The sequence below is a fragment of the Entelurus aequoreus genome, linkage group LG13 (assembly GCF_033978785.1).
Source record: "Entelurus aequoreus isolate RoL-2023_Sb linkage group LG13, RoL_Eaeq_v1.1, whole genome shotgun sequence".
Classification (NCBI taxonomy): domain Eukaryota; kingdom Metazoa; phylum Chordata; class Actinopteri; order Syngnathiformes; family Syngnathidae; genus Entelurus; species Entelurus aequoreus.
In genome coordinates, this window is record NC_084743.1 from 41,036,658 (window position 1) to 41,057,685 (window position 21,028).

The window sequence follows — 21,028 nt, forward strand, 5'->3', positions numbered from 1 at the left end:
TGTCATTATTAAAAGTTAGATTTTTCCAAATTATTTTGATTTCTTTTAGGGTTGAATGAGCAGCCTTTTTCTTCTCACCCCACTGCTGCTTCATTGTGAGTGGTGTGGCGGGAGTACTATATGCATGAGCAATTCTAGTTTGAAGTTTCATTATGCCTCTTTGGGTGATGTTCTGCAGGCCAAATGAAAAGCTTTGGCGGGCCGGATGTGGCCCGCGAGCCACCAGTTAAATAAGTCAGCGAGCTTGCTGTTAGCGATTAGCTGTAGTATTCTCCTACGGTGTGTAATGAAGCATGTTTAGGTATTCTTCTTCCTGCAGGGAGGATACTTGTAAGAAACATAGTTTATTGGTTGCCATGGAGGCAAGGATTAGTGATTTAAAAGTAGCTAAAACCCTGCCGACTGTGGATGGACGTTAGCCACTAGCTAGCTAACCTTGATTTAAAGCACCGCTTGCAGAATAGCGCTTTAGTGTTTATAACTTCACCTTTATCATTAGTTTTTAAGCCAAAATTGCCCAAATTTGTACATTCTCCTCTTCTTCTGTCTCCACACTGTGTCTGTTTGCAAGTACTCCGTGCGTGTGCGTTCCCTAACACGCGCCTCTCCTCGTATTATCAGTAATGTTACAACGTGACAACAGTGCGGCGTCATGTCCGTAAAAAACTAAGTACCAGTATTTTTCAGAGGCAGTTTAGTACCGTTTTTAATTCATTAGTACTTAAGTCATTATTACAAAACCCAAAACCAGTGAAGTTGGCACGTTGTGTAATTCGTAAATAAAAACAGAATACAATGATTTGCAAATCCTTTTCAACTTATATTCAATTGAATAGACTGCAAAGACAATATACTTAATGTTCGAACTGAGAAACTACTTTTTTTTTTGCAAATAATCATTAACTTAGAAAACAATGGCAGCAACACATTGCAAAAAAGTTGGCACAGGGGCATGTTCACCACTGTGTTACATGGCCTTTCCTTTTAACAACACTCAGTAAACGTTTGGGAACTGAGGAGACACATTTTTGGAGCTTTACAGGTGGAATTATTTCCCATTCTTGCTTGATGTACAACTTAAGTTCTTCAACCCATCCGGGGTCTCTGTCGTGGTATTTTAGGCTTCATATTGCGCCACACATTTTCAATGGGAGACAGGTCTGGACTACAGGCAGGCCAGTCTAGTACCCGCACTCTTTTACAATGAAGCCACGCTGTTGTAAAACGTGGCTTGGCATTGTCTTGCTGAAATAAGCAGGGGCGTCCATGATAACATTGCTTGGATGGCAACATATGTTGCTCCAAAACTTGTATGTACCTTTCAGCATTAATGGCGCCTTCACAGATGTGTAAGTTACCCATGCCTTGGGCACTAATACACCCCCATACCATCCACATATGCTGTCTTTTGAACTTTGCGTCTAAAACAATCCGGATGGTTCTTTTCATATTTGTTCCGAAGGACACAACGTCCACAGTTTCCAAAAACAATTTAAAATGTGGACTCGTCAGACCAAAGAACACTTTTCTACTTTGCATCAGTCCATCTTAGATGAGCTCAGGCCCCAGCAAAGCCGGCGGCGTTTATGGGTGTTTTTAATAAATGGCTTTCGCTTTGTATAGCAGAGTTTTAACTTGCACTTACAGATGTAGCAACGAACTGTAATTACTGACAGTAGTTTTTTTTAATGTTCCTGAGCCCATGTAGTGATAGCCTTTACACGTTGATGTCGCTTTTTGATGCAGTACCGCCTGAGAAATCAAAGGTCCGTAATATCATCGCTTACGTGCAGTGATTTCTCCAGATTCTCTGAACCTTTTGATGATATTACGGACCTTAGATGGTGAAATCACTAAACTCCTTGCAATAGCTCATTGAGAAATGTTGTTCTTAAACTGTTGGACAATTTGCTCACGCATTTGTTCTCAAAGTGGTGACCCTCGCCCCATCCTTGTTTGTGAATGACTGAGCATTTCATGAAAGCTGCTTTTATACCCAATCATGGCACCCACCTGTTCCCAATTAGCCTGTTCACCTGTGGGATGTTCCAAATAAGTGTTTGATGAGCATTCCTCAACTTTCTCAGTCTTTTTTGCCACTTGTGCCAGCTTCTTTGAAACATGTTGCAGGCATCAAATTCCAAATGAGTTAATATTTGCAAAAAATAACAAAGTTTCCAACGTTTTTCGAACGTTAGGTATCTTGTCTTTGCAGTCTATTCAATTGAATATAAATTGAAAGGGATTATTGTATTCTGTATTTATTTACGATTTACACAATGTGCCAACTTCACTGGTTTTGGGTTTTGTAGTACCGCTATACCGTACAACCCTAGTTTGTAGAAACATATACATTACACCTGACATTCTGCAGCCTATGTAATGTGTTTTATGTAAGTGTGGCATCATTATTCTTGCTAATCGGCAGAGGTGGGACCAAGTCATTGCTTTGCAAGTCACAAGTAAGTCTCAAGTCTTTGCCCTCAAGTCTCGAGTCAAGTCCCGAGTCAATACAGGCAAGTCCCGAGTCAAGTCCCGAGTCAAGACAGGCAAGTCCCGAGTCAAGTCCAAAGTCAAGACTGGAAAGTCTCAAGTCAAGTCACAAGTCCTGCATTTTGAGTTTCGAGTCCTTTCAAGTCCTTTTGACCACAGACTAATATTTTTACACATATTGTGTATGCTTTTAAACCGCTGTATTTATTTATTAAAACAAGTGCATTTGAAATAGCAGGAAAGAAAATAGTACTGACATTGCAATTCATAATAGCACTATTAACCAGTCATTTTAATAGTTTAAACAATTTTAAACATTTAACTCATTCCTTTACAGAATAAACACATTTGCAAAAACAAGTGCAACTGTACTTATTTGTACAAAAGTGTTAACATTGTATTTCCATGGCATATTGCATTGTAACTAGTTCCACAGCAGTTTCTATTCTGTTCTTACCTTATCTCATTGATCTCATCTCATACTGTATGTGTGTTGATGTGTGCATACACATGAATACATGAACATAACAATGAACAGAGTTGTACTTTTTAGATGTCAGGGCCCTATGCAATATGTACACAATTCTTAATATAGTATATATTTTAACTGACCTTTATTTGACTATGTTTGTCTTTTTGTAGGTTGCTAAAATATGCGGTGCTGCTGACCGCCGTCTAACGTTACGTTACTGTGTGTGATACATTGACTAACGTAACGATATGTGTAGGTACCTCATGCAACCCTGCTTAAAAAAATCACTTGACAAAAAGTATGAATAAGGTAGCAAACTGCAGTGGACGCAACATATTGCCGTGTTTGAAATGACGTTATAACCATAAACATCTTATAAGTAGACGCAATATTGGTTGCTGTGACGCGAGCAATTTGCATCTTGAAGTGGTGATGAGGAGCCGGCGAGCAGCCTAAACTGACAGTTGACAGGTAGAAAACAAAGATGCCGGGCTGGTGTTCAGCGTTTTCCTGCTCAAATGAGCGGACTGTTGAAAATAGGAATCGGGGGATTACTTTTCACAAGTAAGATTTAACATTAATGTACTATTGGTTGTATTTTATGAAAATAACATTACCACAGAGTTGAGAAGGAGCAAAAATCTTCAATATTTGTATGTGAAAATCACAAATAAATCTTCTGGGGGTGGATGACGCCCCTACAGTAGTTTGGTTTACAAACTTTCTGCCCCACCTAAAACAAAATTCACCAGCCGCCATTGATTATAATGCATTCTCATTTTAGGCAAAATATAAGACAATACTTTCTTAACAGTATAATTGTAACCAGGAATAAGTCTTCAAGTAACAATATTCAAATACTAACATTGTTGGGTAAAACAGAATTTGGTTTTATTCTGAATCCAGTGAAACAGATTGGTGGTTTTAGCTGATATAAAGACTTTTAGGTGTTTATATATGTTTACGTATTTGGCAGACGCTTTTATCCAAAGCGACATGCATAAAAAATACATATATAACAATCACTGTAAACATGATCATTTAAGGGAAGAATGTAATACAAAATATCAATACAAAGTGTCACGACAGAATAAACTCTCTGCTGCTGCAGCAACAGAGATATGGTCTATAAGATATATAGATATCTAATGTATTCATACATTGTTTATGTAGCATGTATATATAACGTAATGATATTGTTTCTTCAATTTAAAAATAGCTGACCGTTTTTTTTCCCCCCTTCTCTGGGATTATATTCCCAGTTTTAATCTCGGACGTCTGGTCACTTATAGCGTATAAGAATATTCTATTACTGTTAAGCAAACTATGAATAATAAAACATGTGTCCGTTATCATAGCTACACGTATGACAAAAAAGCGCGTGAAAATGAGTGGTATTCAGTGAGGTAAAATTAATTAAATGCGTTGACAGTTCATTGCTCCTGCCAAATGAATTGCACTGAGTGGAGCGGATCACCACTCCAAGATGGCGGCCCCGCGTCTCGTCTGCGCCAGTAGGCAGTAGCGCTCGATGCTGCGTACCTATATAAGATGTCTATGGTTATGACGTTAGCAGTGAGTTTACAGCTTCACTGATTTAACTACACAGCAAATAAAAGTCATGTTACTTAGCCAATAAACGGTATCTTACATTCAAAACTTACCCTTCTTTGTGCAACTTCAAATGTCGAACGAAGTTGGAAGTTGTTGCGTCTCCGTCTGTAATATTCGAACTGCGTGATTTGCATACGGCAATTCGTTGACCAAGTCGTAGTTTTTATACCCGAACGAAACCAACTTTAGTATAAATCTTTCTCACTGGCGCGTTGTTTGACAACTCTTGTTCATTGGTTGTCCTGCAATTTGATTGGATGAATGCTGTGTGATGAAAACAATGTAGATCTAATTTGATTGGCTGTTGTACTGAGAGCACACACGTTGACACGCAGCACACACACTGATAGACAGACATGTACAAAATGAAAGATACGGAGCGCTCCCAAATAATTTTTTAAGCTTTAGGTTTTGGGGAAAGTAGCAAGTCATGTCAAGTCAAAAGGCTCAAGTCCAAGTGAAGTCACAAGTCATTGATGTTAAAGTCTAAGTCGAGTTGCAAGTCTCTTTACATTTGGTCAAGTCGAGTCTAAAGTCATCAAATTCATGACTCGAGTCTGACTCGAGTCCAAGTCATGTGACTCGAGTCCACACCTCTGCTAATCGGACAATAAAATGCAGATAAACATCATGTTAAAAAGTCCACAGTACTCTGGCTCTTTGTGAAAGGGCGGGTCGCAAATAAACTGAAAGGTGCTTATCGCTGCTAACTTTCTACAGAGGCGAAAAGTGTTGAACCACCATTTTTATTTATTTGTTTGAAAAACACAAAAAGCACTACCAATTGTGTCAAAGTTTTAACGTTACTAAAACATATTTGAAAACAAAATGTTTACCAAAAGTGTATTATTCTTGTCTTATCCTCTGATCAACCAATATTATCATTGGTTAACAAGAATTTCAAGTAAAAAAAACATAGAAAAGAGTCAATGCCTCACCACCCATGGACCATACTGCACATCACTGCTTGAATGAAAACCTCCACTCAGGACACAGGTCTCTCAGCAAGTTTTAAACTGTTTACAATAATAGAACAAACAACTGATTACTTCTTTTGGACCACCAACACGAACATGGTCTTCACTTAAGCTGTGATGAGCAAACATTTATAGTAAAATGGTTAAAAAGGCCTTAAACACACGTTAACCCAAGTATCGGTTTGTTTCTGTGTTTGTAATTTAAAATACAGGGTTTTGCATATATTTGTGTCTTTGTGTGTTTGCTTTTTTCACGTTATGTGGGTGTGAAACATTTTCCCCAGTGACTTGTGTTTGTTTTGAACATTGGGCATCTTCACTGTGCACACAATGCTCTGAATAACTGATGATGTCTGATTCTTTGTTTTCCTTTGTTGCATGTGTCTGCCAGGATTCTCATGCATCTGTAACCGCCTGTACACTGGAGGGCGCTGTGAGTTGGAGATAACCGCATGTGTTCCCAATCCATGTAAGAACGGTGGCGTGTGTAGGGCCATTGGCAACGCTTTCCTCTGCAGCTGCAGAAGAGGCTTTAAGGGTCTAACGTGAGTAACAGTCCAACACACAGCAACATATGTCTATGTTCAAAATGTTTTTTTATTTCATTTATTTAATTCTCAACATAATTCATCTCAGTGCGCTTTTCGTATAAAGCAGGTCCAAACCACACTCTTCATCTATTAAAGAAAACCAAAGAACACCAAATGAGCAAGTATTTTGGCGACAGAAACAAAAATACCAGAACTAACCTGTTTCCATTGTCTAATCCCAGCTAACTTTCCTTGTTAGGGAATCAACAATCCAATTGGTGAATGAGCAAATAATGGACACAACAATAACTGTAAATTAAGACGAGGAAAGCTAAAGACTCCCAGTGATTGTACATTGTTGGCTTCTCCCTTTCAAAACACTTACCGAGTGGTCCTCAAACCTTCTGGCTGCGCAGCATTCTCCCCCTTGATTAAGTCTGTCACTGCTGGGGATGGGTTCTGATTCTTCTTTCGATTTTGCGTAACGATTCCGCTCTTTTTCGACTCTCTTATTAATTCTTATTTGGAATAAAAGATAACCAAAAGAAGAATTAGCATCAATTTGGTTTAGTTTAGACTGAGCTAACATGACCTTACAAAGCCAACAGTGAGGTCTACAGGGGCACATAGCATAGAAAAAAACTTTTGAATATAGATTAAAAAACAATTTTTCTGTAGAATTAATAAAATAAAACATGTGGAAATTACACATGAATGTAACATTTTTTTATGTTTCTTTGTCATATGCCCAGAAAATATACCATGCAAGGTTTGTTTACACCAGGGGTGGGCAATTAATTTTTACCGGGGGCCGCATGAGCTACCCGAGCACTGCTGGAGGGCCACATCGACAATATTTCAATTAAATTTTGCTCAATAATATTTTTGATATATACCGTAAGATAAATAATAATAATAATAATAATTAATAATAATAGTAATACTTCAACATAGTGTGTGTAACAGCATTCCATGACTAATATAAATAAATTAACATTAATAATAAATGACAGTAAAATAAGCACACGTATGACTGAGGAGTCATAGTGTAACTTTGTGTGGTGTTTGAGTTGTCCGACTTTTTGTGTGGCCGTAAACGCACCAGTGGTTTAGTATGCGTGTTGGTGACAGATGACAAGTTGGTTTTGGCCTGCTTTGTACGGCAGAAAATGACTAGTTTTTCGAGATAGAAGTGTTTTACTCATGTTTTTGGTGTGGTTATGTCCGAATATAAACAGTTTTGCTCAATAAAGTGATCGATATAATTCCTGTCCTCGAAGCATCTCGATAGACGTTACAATAATTGAACGGTGTTCAATTGAACGGTGTTGACGAACACCGTTAAAGCCGCTTGTTGTCACTGTCACTCAAAGTTGCATTGCATAATTAGATAGAATAAATATGTTTATTTTGTTTAGAATTCAGATGGGATTTGATTTGGTGCGCGGCATATATTTGCTGCGCGCAGCAGACGCTTGAGCAGTGCGCATTTGCGCAGGCACGCACCTTAGAGGGGACGTTGCTTTGCAGTCCATGTCTTGTTGAAAACACGCCATTCCTCATCAACTTTTCTCTTTTTAGCGTCTCGGGTGTAAAGCGTGCATCACTTGTCGCTGCATGTGCACCTTCACTCGCAGGTTACACACGGACACACGCCCATAAATAATACTTTTCAAAATAAAAGCAGCACAGTTGTATTGCGCGCACGACATAGATGTTTTTTCAACTTTATTTTGTAATTTGTGATTGCAGCTGTTCACATTCACACACACGCATACGTCCACACGGAAGTAATACAAATAACGATTTTCAAAACAAAAGCAGCACCGTTGTATTGCACACTCGACATAGATACTTTTTTAAATGTATTTTGTAATTTATAATTGGCCTCACGCGGGCCGGACAGGGACGCACAAAGGGCCGGATGCGGCCCGCGGGCCGCAGAATGCCCAGGTCTGGTTTACACTTACAATATAGGCTCATAACATGCAACAGAGATATTTCAAGCCTTCTTTCATATAATGTTGATGTTTATTGCTTACATATGAAAACCTTGAATTTAAAATCTCAGAAAAGGTTTTTTGTTTTTTTTAAACTGTAAGCCATGATCATCAAAATGATACAAAATAAATGTTTGACATATGTCATTTTGCATGTAATGGCTTTATACCATATAGTTTCATATTTGAAGTTGAATTGCTGGCATGAATAGACCGACACGATATTCAAATTTTATGGGTTTCACCTATATAATATAATGACGGAGGGAAAATGTGGTTGGAAGAAAACATGCAACTTTTCTCTGGCTTCAATTAAACATTCACCTACCGAATGAGCATCTATGTGGCAAATTGTTGCAAGCTTTTGACCACAAACTTAGCCACTGCTCGGTGACATTCGTCGTTCCTGGCCGAAGGAAAACTAGCGGCAGACGTGAACTTAAGCAATTACTGCCCGCCTCCAAACCAGTCAGAAAATGTCTCCTCATGCTCATCGAAAGGGGAAGGCATTCATTTCAATTTAACAGGCAATAGCGCTAACTTTATAGGCGGTATTAGTACCTTGTTGTATTTACGTCAGATGACTGCTGCTGCTGACCTGCTGCTTGGGATGAGATCAGCGCGGTTCAAAAATCGCAACATTCATTGCATGCTGTATGTTCAAATGTTTCAGCATATTGCTCCTATTGATGAAATAGAAACCTTGTAATTTTACATTGTAATTTTGCTTTTACGCTCTTTTGAGGCTGGAATAAGTTCATCGCTTCAATGAGTTGAAACTTTATATTGCACTTGAAGTTCGAATGCATTGTGCACCAACATAACAATATAACAAAAGAGACTCTCAGAAAGCTATGAAATATATTCTGATCCCCTCAATTGAGATATCTGGAAATATCTTTTGAGTTGAGGATAAAAAAAACCTTAATGGCACTCTGAATTAACTATCACAACTCTAAATGCATATTGTGGTTTTGTCTGCTTGAGTCGAAGGGAAGGGCAACCCCTGTGAAGGGTACCGCATGTATCGGCTGTGTTTGGACATCCTGGGACTTTAACGTTTAATGCATACATCGATTCTGGCTAGACCGTGAGGCCATCATTGAACTATGTGACCAGTTAATAAAAAATACATATATAATGTGGCGTCCATCATTTGATTACATTTATTTTTGAGAGTCAATATCAAACTGTCAGCTGTCACACTCTCCCCTTCGCAATCACACTCACACACACACACACACACACACACACACACACACACACACACACACACACACACAAAGCCACACAAAGAGACACAAACTAATGGTGCGTTCCATTTGTACTGGAAAGTTGGAATTTCTGAGTGGCAATCTCATCTTGAACACCCCCTGAGGTCGGATATCCTTCTCGGAAAGTCAGAGAGTCCTCACCAACCCCCATGTTGGCTTCAAAGATGGCTGCTCTGGGTGTAAACAATAGAAATAGCATAACAAAAATAGTATAATAAAAGCTTCAGAAATATCATCATATTAACATTGCTAGCAATAACTATGCTACCTCTTCATCCACCGTGTTTGAAGGTTGTAGAAGCAGTGCATGTTTATCCAAAAGTTGTTTACATTCATTTAAAGCTGCGGTGTCACACTTGTTTTCATGGAGTTCCACATTACACTTTTGGCTGCCCTCAGGGCAAATGCTTCTAACATTATAATGATAAATGATAAATGGGTTATACTTGTATAGCGCTTTTCTACCTTCAAGGTACTCAAAGCGCTTTGACAGTATTTCCACATTCACCCATTCACACACTGATGGCGGGAGCTGCCATGCAAGGCGCTAACCAGCAGCCATCAGAGGCAAAGGGTGAAGTGTCTTGCCCAAGGACACAACGGACGTGACTAGGATGGTAGAAGGTGGGGATTGAACCCCAGTAACCAGCAACCGTCCGATTGCTGGCACAGCCACTCTACCAACTAACATTGAATAATATATGACTATAAAGGATTACTCATGATATTACTACAAACATTGCCTATGCATTTACATATACTTTTTTTACATATATATTAAAAAAAAGCCTGGTAGATTTTACGGTTAAAAAAAAAAAATTGCAGTAAAATGTAAGGTTTTTTTTATAGCATATTATAAATTACAAATTTAAAGATAGTAAAATATGCCATAGTGACACACTAATATACCACTATTTTTACAGTAAAATTCTAGCGTCTGAGCTGCGAGTCTTTTATCGTAAAATATCTAAAAATATTTTTAGAGTATAAAATGTAATAAATAGCTTGTTTAAAAAGGTATTTATTCTTATTCATTAATTTTTTTTAGAATATATGATGTCACATGTGTTTTATGATTTGGTAATAATAAAGTTTAAAAGACATACAATTACATGCAGTACATGTCTTGTTTCTGTCAAAATGGAAAGAACGAATACATTGACAAAAGATAAAGTACCGCTACTTTATTAACGCATATTATTTCCAGGTCACGTAAAATGATTTGGTACTTTGTAAAAATAGAGAGAAATATTCCATCCTAAACAAATTTCATTTGAGTATTTTACACTCTCTTTGCAAAGTGAACTTTATGGCAGAAGATAAAACAGTATGTGCAAGCATTGTTTGTCATACATTTGTCTTACAACAGCTTTGTCCTCTCCTTTCCTCTCTCTCTCATCTCTCTCTCCATCTTGCAGTTGTGAAAAAGATGTTAATGAATGTGACCACAGCAATCCTGAGGGCGAGTGTGAAAACGGCGGTACCTGTGTCAATACTCACGGTTCCTTCTACTGTAACTGCACAGCAGGCTTTGTGGGCCAGCGTTGTAGCTTGCGGCCTGTTGTCGTCCCTGACATGCAAGCAGGGCATGCAGTGGTTGGAAAGGAGGAAGTGATTGGCATTGCTGTGGTGCTATTCGTCATGACTACCCTGATCATCCTCTTCATTGCTTTCCGCAAAAAGGTCTTCCAAAAGAGCTACTCACGAAACAACCTGTCTCTGGTGCAGGACCCCGCCACAGCAGCCCTGCTCAACAAAGCTAACGGTCTACAGTTTAAAACCTTGCATTCTACAGCAGGAGACCCTATCAACCTTTACTCAGAGACCGGGCTGGGGCCCACTGTGTTGGGAACAGGTGGGATGATGGGACCTCCGCAGGTCCCCGTGAGGCCTATGGGGTACACACCTTGTTTCCAGGGTGAGCCACAGTCCACACTGGAGAAGATGGTGGACGGACGCACTGTGGAGCATACAGAAATGAGCACCTTTCACCCAGAGTCACAGAGAATCCTGTCAGGGACCACCAGGAAGGGAGTGGTGGTGTGCAGTGTGGCCCCAAACCTTCCCTCAGTTTCCCCCTGTCGATTAGACTGTGACTCCATACAAAAAAGCCCATGGGACAGTGATGAGGGTAAGTGTATTGAAATCTGCTGCAATATTTTACGATTCTATAGCAGGCTTTCTATTTGTGGGGGTTCCCAGATACAACTTTTTCGCTTCCGATACAATACCGCTATCAGCCAGTTGTGATTTATTTAATACCCTAAGAAACCACCTCAGAAAACACTTGGCTCTCCAAGTATCCCCATAATGACCAACATCAAAATACAGTAGCGTAGTAGGTCTAAGGTTTTATTTAATAGTTATATTTAATAATTTTGGCCACTGTAACAATGTGGTTAGAGTGTCCGCCCTGAGATCGGTAGGTCGTGAGTTCAAACCCCGGCCGAGTCATACCAAAAACTATAAAAATGGGACCCATTAACTCCCTGATGGGCACTCAGCATCAAGGGTTGGAATTGTGGGTTATATCACCAAAATATTCCCGAGCGCGTCCACCGCTGCTGCTCACTGCTCCCCTCACCTCCCAGGGGGTGAAACAAGGGGATGGGTCAAATGCAGAGAGTAATTTCACCACACCTGGTGTGTGTGTGACTATCACTGGTACTTTAACTTAATATGCACAATTTGAACTGTAACACTGTGCTTGAATATTTAATTAAGTGATTATTTGGCATACCACTAGATGGAGCACACGTTCCACTAGTGGTACACATAGCACAGCTTGAGAATCACTGACCTAGATGAATGAGAATATGCACAGGCATTCATTTCTGTCATGTCTATGCTGCGTGCATGTTAGTCATTGCTGGGTCCTGCTGGCCCACCTTTTCCAATTGTGCCAGAGGAGGGTAAGTGTACGGAGAGTAACAAATTATGATTTCCCTTGTGTGTTAACATTTTTTGGCTTTAAGTCTGGAGGAACAGAGAATATTGTACTTTTGGTTCAATTGTTTTGTGTATAAGATGTCTAAAACAAGGACATTGTTTTGTGTCGGTCAGGTCAAAATCAGTTGTTTCCTGTGCAATAACTTACTTTTGTATTGTATTGTATTGTAGTAAGTTAAGTTAAAGTACCAATGATTGTCACACACACACTAGGTGTGGTGAAATGTGTCCTCTGCATTTGACCCATCCCCTTGTTCATCCCTGGGAGGTGAGGGGAGCAGTGAGCAGCAGCAGTGCCCGCCCCCGGGAATCATTTTGGTGATTTAACCCCCAATTCCAACCCTTGATGCTGAGTGCCAAGCAGGGAGGTAATGGGTCCCATGTTTATAGTCTTTGGTATGACTCGGCCGGGGTTTGAACTCACAACCTACCGATCTCAGGGCGGACACTCTACCCACAAGGCCACTGAGTAGGTGTATAGTATTTTGTGTCTGGATCTGTATTACATTAAATGGGTTATACTTGTATAGCGGTTTTCTACCTTCAAGGTACTCAAAGCGCTCTGACACTTTTGCCACATTCACCCATTAATGGCAGGATCTGCCATGCAAAGCCACGACCCATCAGGAGCTAGGTTGAAGTGTCATGCCAAGGACACAACCGATGTGACTAGGATGACGGAAGCTGGGATAGAACCCAGAACCCTAAAGTTGCTGGCACGGGCGCTTTACCATTCGAGCCACGCCGACCCACATTAAAACTATGAACTATGAATTATCTATGATAGTTATTGTGATTATTCGTGAATCAATCCTTCTTGTTTTTGTTGTGTTAATACTTTAAGGGCCTGATATACCAAAATCATAATAACGTTCTGATTAGCATGTGCATAGTATAATATTTTGTGTAATGTTAGTGGGCTAAGACTGTGTGTACAATTGATAACAAGTGCAAAAGTGATGCAGACCGTTTAAATAAAGATTTTGCATGTATACCGGCTGTCACCATGCATGTAGACAGTCTGTATTCATTTCTCTTTACATTTATAGCATTATATGGTCCAACATGTGAGTTTTGTTGTGTCGTTGACATGCAGCACACAAATATAATTAGGTGCCACTACGTTTTCTGTGCTATATTGAAGCACCATCTAGAGAAAATAACCTACTTTTAGCACGGTGAAGGTGTGCTCTTGGAAGCACTGCGGTGTTGTGATGGTAGTCTTGAATGATTCTGATGCAAAAAAATGCATACTGCAAGAGGTTTTTTCATATCGGAAATACACCATCTAAAAAACACCAACAATACTCCCTTTAAATTTAGTGACTTGAATATTAACCAAGTATTAGTGATATTGTTATTACAAGCGCTAACGCAGACGTACTATTTATAGCGGTGCCGCGATCACAAGCCTGTGTGCCTATTTTGACTAGATTAACTTGTGAGCTGCTTCCTCGCTCGTGGAAGTTTATTCTAGATCATAAATCATGCCTCTCACCTGGACAGTAGAAGGATGAGGACATATTCTGACAAGTTGGTCAACTTTGGCATCCGATTTAGACCCGGAAATGGCGAGAAATACACAAAATGACACTTGGTTCTACCCCCCTTTTTTCACAAAGATTATGAGTCATTCTTCATCTAAACGGGAATATAACAAGATTCTATCAGTCGGCATCCTAGTGACTGCAGACATTGTACAGTAAGTGATGTGTTACTATGTTTGTTGGCTCTCATGAAGTCTGCAGTGGGTAGTTCTCAGTGAATAAAAAAAGTGAAAGTAAATAAAAAAGTAAAACTGAATTTTGTTATGCGTTTTTTAAATTAATTAAATGAATGAGCAAAATACGTAAATATTATGTTATTACACATATGCATATATGCACAGCATGTACGGTATATGAAATCTTAATGGAGGTGCTTGGATGTTTTTAAGAGCTTTAGAAGCAGAATAGGGAAACTCCCATATAGGCTCCATTTTAAGTGGAATTATATTAATTATTTGCCATTTAGAATGCATACAAAAAGAAAAACATGTGTTCTTGTCCTACATAAGGACTTTTGAATGATAGGCAAAATTACAAAAAAAAAGTGCAGTTCCTCTAATACACGCAAACTTTTATATCAGGCCGGAAATGCTCAATGAACTGAGGTCTAGCATGGTGGTATGCATAACATGGTTTTGCCTCTGGACTTTTATTTTACAACTTCGGAACCAAATTTGTATTAAAAATGTTAACGCAACCAATGTCACCGACAAAATGTTCGATTTCTGTGGTTCCGTTGTAATTGTCTTTTAAAGTAACGGTGTTGATGTCAAACTTATTTTCTTCTGCTGCAGTGTGGCTGTTGAACATGATGTGTCTTTTTCCTACAGGCACATTTGTGTTGTTTTTGTAACAAATTCCAACTGAGTCTTATTCCTGTCTTGCAGGTAAGATGGTGGATATGACAGAGGAAGTAACATGTCTCTCAGGGAGCAACATTAACTCAGAGGTCCAGTCACTAAACTCCTTCCAGTCTGACTCTTGTGATGATAATGGTAAGGTACACCCTCTTGACTGTCCTGTCAGTAATAAGATTCTACTCTGAATCTAAAATATCCCCTAAATTTCAGCTGTTTTATATTCTGTGTTATAAAATCTTATTGCTTTTTTCTTTGGTAGGACTGGGATTTCACATTGAAATGTAATTACTAATGCTTTCCATAAAAATGGGTTTGTTACATTGCACTTACTAGTGGTGAAGTCGCACACCCATTTTGAAGACCCCATTTAAAATAAATCATCTTGTGAGGTTACCTTTCACCTAAGATGGAAATACAAACAGCCAGGCTAAGTGAAGGTCTTTGCAACTAGTGATGTGCGCCTGTAAATAAATGAAGTCAACAGAGTATATCTGCAGTATTACGTAGGTTCACTTCAAATGCAATAAGTGCAAACTATAAAGAACTGATTTTGTCCCCGTTCCATAATAACACTGAGACAAGATAACTGTAGTGTCTAGATCAGGGAACGTCAACCATAGCCTGCGTTCCACATCTGGCCTCCTGAATTCAGGATCGGGTTCTGGGCTGTAAAAATAAAACACGGGCGGTACCGAATCTATTGCGAGTGAGTCAATTTTAGTGTGTATAATCTGAGACCTCCACAGTAGTGCCAAATTATTTTGACTTGTCTGCCCTTTCTTTGCAGCCAAAGGCGGTCCTGGCTTGATTTATACCGTCCAGCCCCCCTCCCCCTTGCCCCGTCTGACACACACAACTTCTATCCCTGTCAGCAGCAAGTTGAGGTGTCACTAGCCGTCTTTATACAAAGCACCAAACTACCAAATTTCCCGTCCTTTCACCAGCTCGCTCGTGGTTCTCTTTTGGTTAAACGATTTTCCAGCTCGGAGGGTACACTTATTTCCGTCTCGAGTTCTATACGAAGCCGAGGCAGAAATGTGCCGGCCCGTAAGTGAGATGGGCGGTGTTATATAAAATGGTCTCCAATGGAAATGAGTGGCGGGAGTCTAGAAAACTGGCGATTTACTGTATGTTCAGATTTTTTTTGTGTGTGTGCATGCGACCTCACATAGAGTGTGCCCTGGGCAGTCACCCACATTGCTCATAATTAAATATTTTGAAGAGCCAGAATTATTCCTCAGCAGATAACTGTAAGGCCAAATATCGATAAAAGATAATAAATGATAACAATAATGCTGAATAGACATAAATAATGATAATAATACAAATCTAAATAATATTTTGATAATAACAATAATGTTGATAATGTAACTATTACCATTCACCCTGACTAGGATTTGAATCTTGGTTATCATGTTCAGCCACTCACTATGTAGTCTGTATTACAATATTATTTTCATTTGACTTACAATAACAAATGCAGTTGACTCCAGGTGTAGCCCAATAGTGCTTTTACTGAGTTTTATAGCAAAGCATAGGCACCATGGTGATGTAGCGGGTAGTACATCCTCCTCACATTTTGGAAATCTGGTTTTGAATCTCACTCTTTACTTGAACATGCTTTATGTGGAGTTTGCATATTCTCTCTGTGTTCTTTTTTGGGGGAGGGGGGGGGGGGTTTCTATGGGTGTGAATAGTTGTTGTCTTTATTGGACTTGTGATTGACTGGCAATCAGTCCAGGGTGTATGCTGCTTCTTGCCAAATTAGTTGTAGAATCAGTATTTTTTTATATTATTCCTAAAAATAGTGTGATATTATTTGAGGCCATATTAGTCGCTCCTACTTATCACACAAATCACTCAAACAAAGCATATTGCTTTATTTGATGTTAAAAACACTTGTCCTTTGTAAGAATACTGTACTACATGGGTCCCCAAACCACAAAACCCAAAACCAGTGAAGTTGGTACGTTGTGTAAATTGTAAATACAAACAGAATACAATGATTTGCAAATTCTTTTCAACTTATATTCAATTGAATACACTGCAAATACAAGATATTTAATGTTCTAACTGAGAAAAAAACGTTTTTTTTAGCAAATAATCATTAACTTAGAATTTAATGGCAGCAACACATTGCAAAAAAAGTTGGCTGAGGGACACGATGTCCACAGTTTCCAAAAACAATTTGAAATGTGGACTCGTCAGACCACAGAACACTTTTCCACTTTGCATCAGTCCATCTTAGATGAGCTTGGGTCCAGCAAAGCCGGTTGCGTTTCTGGGTGTTGTTGATTAATGGCTTTCGCTTTGCATAGTAGAGTTTTAACTTGCAATTACAGATGTGGTGACCAACTGTAGTTACTGACAGTGGTTTTCTGAAGTGTTCCTGAGCACATGTGGTGATATCCTTTACACACTGATGTCGGTCCTTGATGCAGTACCGCCTGGTCGCATGGAAGCGTTTTACCCAATCATGGCACCCACTTGTTCCCAATTAGCCTGTTCACCTGTGGGATGTTCCAAATAACTGTTTGATGAGGCTTCTTCAACTTTCTCAGTCTTTTTTGTCACTTGTGCCAGCTTTTTTGAAACATGTTGCCGGCATCAAATTCCAAATGAGCTAATATTTGCAAAAAATAAAGTTTAACAGTCCGAACGTTATGTCTTTGCAGTCTATTCAATTGAATATAAGTTTAAAAAAAAGGATTTGCAAATCATTGTATTGTTTTTATTTACGATTTACACAACCTGTCAACTTCACTGGTTTGGGGTTTTGTACAATCCTGCCTGTCAACATCAACAATCCATTTTAAGGGACATACCAAGGAAAAAAATAAGTTCTAATCAAAATCTGTCCTGCCCAGCCGCTCAGGAAAATCATATTGTTGATGTAGATGCCCATACAGATTTATAGGGATGTCAAAAAATATATATTTTTTAATTAATCGCGATTCTTATTTGTAACCATTTTTAATCGATTAAAAAAAATCTATTTAAAAAAAGTATATATTATTCTATTTTGTTTTTTTAATCTGTCCTGTCCAGCCACTCAGGCAAATCATATTGTTGATATAGATGATCTATATCTGCTGTACAAAGTTACTTTAGAAAAGAGAAATGATGGATACTTCTCTTGTTGCCCTATTTGTATTTGACTTTATTAAATGTTTGGGTAGAATTGTATTACATTTTATTTTTTCTTCTAAGTATTATAAAAAATTATCAAAGCTGTTAACTTATTTTATGGAGGAATGTAGTTAATCATATAACTGGCACCCATTGTTATTAAATAAGAATTGATTTTGAACCGAGAATCATTTTGAAACGATTCTGAATCGAATTGTTACCCTCAAGATTCACAGGCCTACAGATTTACTTGACAAAAGTATTTATATTTAGTTTTTGATGCAGCCACACCGTAGCAGGAGGAGATACAAAGAAGAAGAAAATAAATAAGACAGAGGAGGAAATTGTGGGCGCAAAACGGGGACATAACAAAAAAGACAACAAACAAATTGTAGGGATGCAGTACACCAGGGGTGTGCCCAAACTTTTTAACCACATTGGGTTAAAATAATTTGGCCGGGTGCAAAGCTATCTATCTATCCAACCATCCATCCATCTATTCATTTATATTGCCCCCGGCCAAATTCTTTTAACAAAATCTGAGTCAAAAAGTTAGGGGACCCCTAGTGTACTACATCTTACAATAGAGTTTCATAGACTTTATCTTCCAACACACATCATTGCTGTTCATACAGGCAATGGCACTCTCTAGGTATTATTTTATTATTTCATTCTTGTCTCTAGTGAGTTTTGGACATGGCTACGTATTGCATTGTCTTGTTTTCATGACATCTTTCTTTCTTTCAAGATCCATTTTTTGGATCCAACCAGATTTGTTATTACCAATTAATGAAATGCTTAAGTTTGCATGCTTATTTGGCGGAAATGCTTATTATTTTCCATGATGTTTGAGCAACATATTGAAGTCAGACAAGTTTTGATTCTTGATGAAGGCTGAAAAGGTAGAAATTCTGTGCAGAGTGAGATTGCAAAAATGGGATTGTGAGAGGATCCTCAACCATCATCACAAATAACTATTTCAAAACATATCTCCTTTTCCTTCCAAAAGCCTCCATCGTGACCGTCATTCGGCTGGTCAATGACGCAGTCGACACAATCGAAAGTGAAGGTAGCATGTCTCATCCACTTTGTGTCTCATCTCTGACTGTTCTACTTTTCTTTCTTCTCAACTTAGTGTTACCGCAGACTGCAGTTATTGAAAAACACATTTGGACTTCCATCCATCCATTTTTCTACCGCTTGTCCCTTTTGGGGTCGCGGGGAGTGCTGGAGCCTATCCCAGCTGCATGTCTTTGGAGGTGGGAGGAAGCCGGAGTACCCGGAGGGAACCCACGCACTTAATAAACAAATCGTGCCCATAGCTTAGACTATTTTTACTAATCCCTTTAAAATATCAGATAATGGCTCTCAAGCAGGCAAAAGCAGGTCAATGATCCCACTCTTCCCACAATGTGTACTCATTGGGCATGTAGCTGAGCCAATTCTTTTGCAGCTAAATGTAAGACCCATACAGACAGTTTATAGCAAAAAAAATATAGTCTTATAAGCAGAAAACAATGTGAAATAGATGGACTTTTATTCATCCCACAATGGGGAAATTATATGGTTGCAGTACAGGTTTTTACAAACAGTAACAGAAGTAAAACATAATGAAAACAATCAACAATAATACATATTGCAAACGATTGTATTATATATAGATAAAAAAAATTAATTAATAAACAAGATAAATCTTTTTTTTACCTCATTGATGACTCTTGTTAACCTGACTCTCGCCAGATGCTTGTAGTTCGCTAAGCTCCACACAAGGATCTGGGATTTCTCAATAGGAGATGTATTTCAGAAGACGGGACCTTGTAAAAAAATCATTGTATGTGATTGGATAAACCACTTGTCTGTTATCTTGAATGACGTGCTACTTCAACCACTCACATCGAAATCAACCCGTGACGCTGATGAGAGCGACGCTGGGAAATCCAAAACAGAACAGCCGACATATTGGATAACGACAGAGCGAAAAGTTCTCCGTTCATCTTTTAAATAATTAATATTTGATAGATTCGACAAAACAGTTGCAATAGCAGAATCAATGTCAGCACACGACTCCTCGCTGCATGCCGCCATTGTTGTTTGAATCAAACAGTTGCTTCGGCTCTACGTCACATCTATGAAATTATTTTTTGCTATCTTGAAGGAGTTTGCATTACCCTCAAGCCCAGATCCTTGTGTGGAGCTCAGCGAACTATAACGATCTGGCGAGAGTCAGGTTAAACTCTTGTTGGCCAAGACGGCGATAAGCGCATGAGGGCAAGAGAGAGCCATGCGGACGCTACTTTCGTACTTTTCTACAGGTTTTTTCTTAAATCCAACAATGTTTTCACATTTATCAAAGTGCTGGCACTCGATTCTGCAAAATGATAATTGAGCGAACAAACTATTTTGTTCTTTGTGATGTTTTGCTGCACAATGTTATTCGAATACAGTGAAAAGCTTTTGGCAAACTAATTAGTCAAAAACCGAATCTTATGAAAAGTCAGGCGTACGAAAGCTGAGGTACCACTGTAACTATTAATATTGTGGTGGCTGTAGCTCAGTCTGTGAGTACTTGGGTTTTGGAACCAAAAGGGTCCCAGTTCAAGTCTAGCTGACAAAAACAAGTCTGCTGTTTGACTGTCAAGGATCTCCTGAGCAAGGCACTAAACTGCCCCACGCCTTGGCTCAGGGAGCCAGACAACATTTGTGCACCCATCTGTTCTTGCATGCCTGCATATGTGTGGTCTTCTTCTGTGTGGTGTTCAACACAATACAACATTTCTCAGAATTCAGTCCTCATTAATAATCCCCCGCTGACTTTGTGCATTCACCCCCTCATAAAAGACATGAACAGTCCATACTTTTTGGGATCACTTTATTCTAAATGAGAGACTGAATATCAACAACAAAATCGAGTAAACATATTAAATACCGGTTAAGAATTTGTATTTGAGGGAAATAAGTAGACTCTCCCCCACAAAAAAAGATATATCGACGATATTAACAAAGGTGAAGCACCATCTCGGAATTACAATGGAGGAGCTTGCTAGTAATCTCAAGGGAGTTGAGACCACAGACACATATAGACTAGCATTAGTAACACACTTTGGTGTAAAGATCAGATTAGATCAGACCAAAATCTAAGTCCTTGGCATCAATTTGACTCAACATGTTTGGAGGCAGAGACAT

General features: G+C 38.9%; 1 protein-coding gene across 6 annotated transcripts in view; it reads left to right on the forward strand.

The window, feature by feature from the left end:
* The window catches only part of fat3a (FAT atypical cadherin 3a), a 325,923-nt gene that overhangs the window by 290,416 nt on the left and 14,479 nt on the right, over positions 1–21,028 (forward strand). For 4 of the 6 annotated variants that reach the window (XM_062067850.1, XM_062067851.1, XM_062067855.1 and 1 more), the window contains 4 exons: positions 5,948–6,101; positions 10,779–11,491; positions 14,744–14,851; positions 18,855–18,914. In XM_062067850.1, coding sequence (XP_061923834.1) covers positions 5,948–6,101; positions 10,779–11,491; positions 14,744–14,851; positions 18,855–18,914 — 1,035 coding nt within the window. The remainder of the gene's footprint in view (positions 1–5,947; positions 6,102–10,778; positions 11,492–14,743; positions 14,852–18,854; positions 18,915–21,028) is intronic. The other 2 variants (XM_062067853.1, XM_062067854.1) reach the window with 1 other exon arrangement.